The sequence below is a fragment of the Prosopis cineraria genome, unplaced genomic scaffold (genome assembly GCF_029017545.1).
Source record: "Prosopis cineraria cultivar Desert tree isolate PC_DT_omini unplaced genomic scaffold, ASM2901754v1 PC1, whole genome shotgun sequence".
NCBI classification, from domain to species: Eukaryota; Viridiplantae; Streptophyta; class Magnoliopsida; order Fabales; family Fabaceae; genus Prosopis; species Prosopis cineraria.
In genome coordinates this window covers 47,739,837-47,746,009 of record NW_026555332.1, presented here as the reverse complement: position 1 = coordinate 47,746,009, position 6,173 = coordinate 47,739,837, and the positions used below count along the sequence as shown (strand labels likewise).

The 6,173-nt window shown below is 39.5% G+C and overlaps 2 protein-coding genes across 2 annotated transcripts; one reads left to right on the top strand and one right to left on the bottom strand.

Moving 5' to 3' along the window:
* The first annotated feature begins 1,193 nt into the window (after nucleotides 1–1,193).
* On the top strand, nucleotides 1,194–2,298 carry LOC129321635 (peroxiredoxin-2E, chloroplastic). The gene has a single exon (XM_054967480.1). It carries the CDS (start codon nucleotides 1,354–1,356, stop codon nucleotides 2,047–2,049), a length of 696 nt encoding a protein of 231 aa, XP_054823455.1. The 5' UTR covers nucleotides 1,194–1,353; the 3' UTR covers nucleotides 2,050–2,298.
* Nucleotides 2,299–2,416: 118 nt separating this feature from the next.
* On the bottom strand, nucleotides 2,417–5,470 carry LOC129321628 (pentatricopeptide repeat-containing protein At5g12100, mitochondrial). The gene has a single exon (XM_054967470.1). The coding sequence runs from the start codon at nucleotides 5,267–5,269 to the stop codon at nucleotides 2,849–2,851; it is 2,421 nt and encodes an 806-aa protein (XP_054823445.1). The 5' UTR covers nucleotides 5,270–5,470; the 3' UTR covers nucleotides 2,417–2,848.
* Between the last annotated feature and the right edge of the window lie 703 nt (nucleotides 5,471–6,173).

The following is a 6,173-nucleotide window of genomic DNA, read 5'->3' as shown; positions in this document are numbered from 1 at the left end:
ACACTCTAATAAATATAAAGTTACTATCAATAGGAGTATTTAAAAAAAATAATAATTATACTTTAAAAGATTAAAAATATTTTATATTTTTAAATAAAGAGAGTATTACCTTATCTTTCTTACAGGACACTTCTTTGACATTTGACATTTGACATTTGATAGGAAGTTAATCATATTTTTTTAATATTATTTTTATTTAAACTCATTAACAATAAAAAAAGAATGTAATAAAATTTTAAAAATTTTCATTTTAACAAGAATAAAGTTATCAATTTATTTTTATTTTTTGATAAAGTTAATAATTTAACTATTCTTTATTAATTTTAGATAACGATACGAGGGAGTATAACGTGAATAGAAAGGCAAAGGAGACTGACGCCATCTCGGCTAGCATATCAGTTACCGAATTCGAATATCTGCTAACATGCCGGACTTTCCACCACCCAATCACAAACTCACAAGCCATGGGATTTCATTCCAGGAAGAATATCAGCATATCTTGGGGCGCACGAGGATGCTTGTGAGTTGTGGACTTCCCTCGATAAAGCCCAATGGCCACACTATAATCTGATTCCTCGGCTGTATTCCTCAGTCCAGCGTCCCCGGCAAGCAAGCCCAAAGTTCCCGACAGAGGGGATCCACACTTCCCCACCATAATTACTAGCATTCTCCCCTTGATTTATTTATTCATCAATCTTAATCTTTTCATACTTTTTATACTCATCAATATATTAAATTCACAAAAAAGTTACGTTATCCAAACATGATAAAAGCCCTCCACCTCTTCTTATAAAAAACTGCCCTCTTAATAAAATAATCAAGAAAAGAAAAATGTATGAAACTAGTCTGGGCATTATAGGTAAAATATGTTACATAACATTAAAACTTAAAGGCCATCTACAAATTCCAAAGGCTCGTTTAAAGCTTGTTTACAGATTTCAAGGATTTAGAATACGCCTTCCATCCCTTTTATCAATTCTATCAAATAAGCTTGCTTTTTAAACCTTTATACCGATTCTCCACAACAAACATTGAATGCTACCAAAAAAAAAAAAAACCAAATAGCAGGTCATTATCAAAAACAATATTATTAAGTATAAAAATAATTAGGGGGTAATAAGAGATAATTATTATTTATTTATTTCGCAGCGCCGTTTTGTCTCATCCCTACGGGTAGCATACAATAACAAAATAGCGCAGCAAGCCGGTGAGGATCAAATCTTCGCAATCGGCCAAACCATCCAGGCCTCCCCCTTCTTCCTCGTAGGTGTCGTCTCTTCAGCCTCTCCTTGCTCATAAGTCATAACCCCACAGCTCTTGCTCCTCACCCAAATATCTGCTCCCAAAATCCCCATGGCCGCATCTATCACATTCTCCAGGCTCCTCTCAACCACCGCCGCCGTCGCCACCTCTGGCAAATCTCGCCTCCCTCCTAAAGCATTTTCCTCCACCCTCTCTTCTAAATTCTCCCTCACCCCTTCTACTCTCAAATTCAACCATCGCCGCCCTATTTCCCTCCCACTCTCTGCTCCTTTCACCGCCAAATCCACCATTTCCGCCACCATCTCCGTCGGCGACAAGCTCCCCGAGGCCACCTTTTCCTTCCTCGACCCTGCCGGCGATGTCAAGACCGTCACCGTCTCCGAACTCACCAAGGGCAAGAAGGCCATTCTCTTTGCTGTCCCCGGCGCCTTCACCCCGACCTGTTCCCAGAAGCACGTTCCGGGCTTCGTCGAGAAATCCGCCGAGCTCAAATCGAAAGGGGTCGACACGATTGCCTGCATTTCGGTTAACGACGCCTTCGTGATGAAGGCGTGGAAGGAGGCCTTGAAGGTCAACGAGGAAGTGCTTCTCTTGTCCGACGGCAACGGGACGTTCACCAAGGCGATTGGGTGCGAGCTCGATTTGAGCGATAAGCCTGTTGGATTGGGTGTGCGCTCTAGGCGGTACGCTCTTCTGGCGGAGGATGGTGTTGTGAAGGTCTTGAACTTGGAGGAAGGCGGTGCGTTCACATTCAGTGCTGCAGAGGATATGCTGAAAGTGCTCTAACTTCTTAAACCACGGTGAGCTAGGCCTTGATTTCTTTCTAGTTTTGCGGATTATGGAACGCCAGTATGAGATTACTGTTTGTAGTTGGCTCAGTGAATGAACCTCAATATTATGAATAAACAGACTCTTTCGTTGGTGTTGTCGCGAAAAACAAGAAGACGACGTTTTGTTGTGATTTGTTATGCTTGATGTACTTGACAAAAAGGAATAGAAAAGGATGGGATTTAACGGTAATCGTTTCCACGTAAATGGTCAAGTGTTTGATGGAACGGCGTTTATTATTATCTACTTATCTTGAGACACAGAATACTATGATCATATTTAAGTTGTGTGACGAAATTTGTGCAAAATCTGCCTTGCTCCGGGAATCATTGAAACATAGCCCTATCATTTCGAAGCACTTTGAAATTGGTATCAGAACATGGAAATGAATACATTACATCATTTCCAGAATGCATGTTCACTTTTCACCGTATTGGTGGCTGCTTTTGGAAAACGTAATTTCCACCATTCATTCTTTGACACACACAACTCACACTGTTGCTACACGAATTATGAAAATATAATCTACTTCTGCCCCTTCTAAAACAAAGCATGACCCCCACGATTTCTCACGAGACTGTGGCCTTGACAAATTAACGATGTAAATTGGAGTGAGAAGCAATAGAAATCGTCTGCAGAGTTTACATTGTATTGTGGCTACAACAAATGAATCTAATACTTCTACTTGATCACTCACGGGCAAAATTGTGACACTGTTCTAGAATGTCGAAGATTTACTACTTGAGCCTTGTACTAGTTATTGTGCTCTGCAACTCAAGTCTGAGGAAATGATTTGAGCTTCTTGTAGCATACCCTTGTGGCTAAGTCCGGAGATAAGTTGATAACAGATGCGTTCATTTAGGGAAAAACCTCTGTCAGACATTTCTGTATACCAAAAGTACGCCTCATTGAAATCCTTCAAGTCGCAATATCCCTTCACCAGTATGTTATATGTATCGGCTTTTGGAACCACTCCTTTAACCTTCATCTCTTGAACAACATGCTTGATTTCCGACACCTTTTTATCTCTAAGCCATACCAGAATTAAGCTGTTATAAGTTACTCTGTCCGAATTAATACCCTGCTCAACCATCCGTTGGTGCAAAGACGTTGCCTTCTCAACATCCCCTTCTTCAGTGTAAGCGTAAATCATTGCATTATATACAACCCGATCTGGAACCAAACCCATTTCTAACATTTCCTGAAACAGCTTCTCTGCTGTCACCGCCCCTTCCTTGATGCTTGCATTGATCAAAGGATGAAACGTCCTAACAGAAGGTTTTATGCCCTCTTTCTTCATATTATCATACAATTCAAGGCATTTCTGGGTGTTTCCTGACCTAGCAAATCCTGCGATCAAGGAGTTGTATGAGATCACATCCGGACTGTATCCATTGCTAATCATTTGGTGAAAAAACTCTTCAGCTTCTGTTATCCTTCCATCTTTTCCGAGTCCATATATGAGCGAATTGTATGTTACAAGAGTTGCACCTGGTCCATTTTTAATCATTTCATCAAAAAATCTCAAGGCGTCTGTCATTTTGCCCATCGTGCAACTGCCTTCGATGAGCATATTATATATTTCTGCGTTTGGAGAAACCCCCCGGTTTGACATATCCGCAAAGATCAGTTCAGCTTCAAGAAGCTTGCCTCCTTTGCACAGGCAATTTACTAGAATACCATAGCTTAAGACACTTGGTTCTATCCCTGTTTTTTCCATTTCCTCGAGGATCTGGAAACATTTGTCAAATTGACTCATGGAGCCGTAGCCATTAATTAAAATGTTGTAAGTCTCCAGACTTGGGAGAACACCCTTTTGTACCATCTTCTTCAACCATCTCTCAGCTTTGTCCACCTCCTTTATTTCGAAGAACTTGTTAATCAGGGTATTGAAAGTCACATAGCTAGCCTCCAATCCAAGTTCTTCCATTTGTTCAATTGTCAGTATGGCTTTCTCTGTGTCATCCTTTTGGCAATATCCATTCACTAATATATTGTACACTATCTTACTTGGTATAAATCCACTCTCTGTTAGTTTGGCCAAAACCTCCATGGCCTTTTCAACCATCCCCGCTCTGCATAATCCATCCAACAAAATACTACAAGTATATTCGTCGATTGTCCACCCTTTGTCCGGTGAAGTATAACCATTTCCACTCGAAACATCATCAAATATAAAACGAATGAATCCATCGGGCAAAAACTTTTGAGCCTCCATCTCTTGCAACAACGTCCTCACTTCTGCCATCCTCTGTGAATCACAAAGACCACTCAGCAAAGTATTGTACGTGACAAGATTAGGCTCCACATCTTCGATCATCATCCTCTTCCTCAAAGCCAAAGCTCTCTCTATTTCTCCCACCTTACAGTACCCACCAATCAGCGTATTATAAGTAACCAAATTCGGAACCAGCTTCCTTTTGATCATTTCATCAAACAGATTGTGGGCATCCGTGGTTCTCCGCGCTTTACACAACCCACCTATTACCAGGTTATAAATAAACGACGATGGGCTAACTCCAACCTCCTCCATGTCATTCATCAATTCCAGAGCCCTTTTCAAGTCCTTCAGCATCACTGCCGCCTGAACAGCTTTGCCGTAGGAGAAAGTGTTGGGTCGAATACCAGACTCCACAAAATCCGAGAAAAGATCAAGAATTTTCTTATACTGTTTCAAAACAATCAAAGTTTCGAGCAACCGATTCACAGAACCAGTCGAAGGAAGCATACCATCTTTCCTCATCAAAGAGTACAACTCCACGGCCTCATCGACCATCTCGGACTCGGAGCAAGCCCGGAAAAGCAAATTTGAGAAGACGGGTTTCAAGGAGGGTGCTGAGAGAGAGAAGTAGGCGAGAATGTCGAAGGGAGAAGAAAATGGGCTTTTAGAAAGAACCAGGGATTTGATGAACTTTTGGACGGCATGTCCGCGACCTTTCTCAAGTAAATTTCGAAAGTTGCTAACTCGTTCAAGCCGTTCCTGTTCCTGTGAATCGGGTTGGTTGCTAAATTCTACAGGAAGCTCATTAATTTGGGTATAGTGGGTTTCAGAAGGTGTCTCTGAAACAGGTTGGGAGCAGAAGGAAAGGGAGAGTGGAACATGTATGGAATTGCAGAGGTCTTTCCCGAGTGATCCATGCAACTTGGGAAGGAGAACATGAGCAGAGCGCCTTCCCATCTGTAGTGCTTCGCGAGGTTGGATCTGTTTTCGTATAAAACTTCTCCTTCTCAACTACGGGCTTCCCAATTCTTATTGGACTTCTTGCTTCATAGTCTCTACCCAGAGTATTAGATTTCTTTTGGGTCTGATCCGCTACGCCCACATGTTTTTCTTGAACAAAAAGGACTTTAGCTGTGATCATGTCACCAAACTTGTGTTTGGAATAATGAGATTTGGAGATGGATTTATACTTAGACCTAATTTTTCATTTGAATATATAAAAATTTATGTATTTATGTTACATTCAAATCCAAATTCATTTTTTATTATAATTTTTAATAATTTTAAATTTTCTTTGCACTATAGTCATTTGAAATTTTATCAACTTTAAATATCTCATTCTCTTTTTATTTTTACTATTAATGTCTCTATGACTATCATTTTTTTTTCATATCACACTCTCATCTTTCATTGATTGAAAAGTAAAGGTATAATCATCACTTTTAATTTTCTATTTTCGTTTTGAATCTTCACTCATTTATCTTTTTTATTTAAAAATTTTTAAATTATACAAACAAAAAATTTAAATACATAAATTTTAAACATGAGATTTAAAATGTGAGATTTTGAATTTATAATTTAAATTCACTAATCCAAATACTAAGTAGAGTTACTGGAATAAGTATGAATATAATAATATTTTTTTAAAATAAATGCGGCTATGAAGATTGAACTTCTAAGGAGACTTGTAAAATGAAATATATTTTCCAAAAAGACTTCTACTCTAAAATAGAGAGTATTATATTATTTTTGGGGGGGGGGGGGGAGAAGATGCCTTCAATTAGTGAAGAAAGAGCGGATGCATGGGATGGCTTGGCTTGGCCGGCCAAAAAGAGAGAGACGATTTAACTTATAATTATTG

What these genes read in the sequence shown, in the direction of transcription:
- LOC129321635 (XM_054967480.1), top strand. Translation starts at nt 1,354, where the DNA reads ATGGCCGCATCTATCACATTCTCCAGGCTCCTCTCAACCACCGCCGCC.
- LOC129321628 (XM_054967470.1), bottom strand. Translation starts at nt 5,269, where the DNA reads ATGGGAAGGCGCTCTGCTCATGTTCTCCTTCCCAAGTTGCATGGATCA.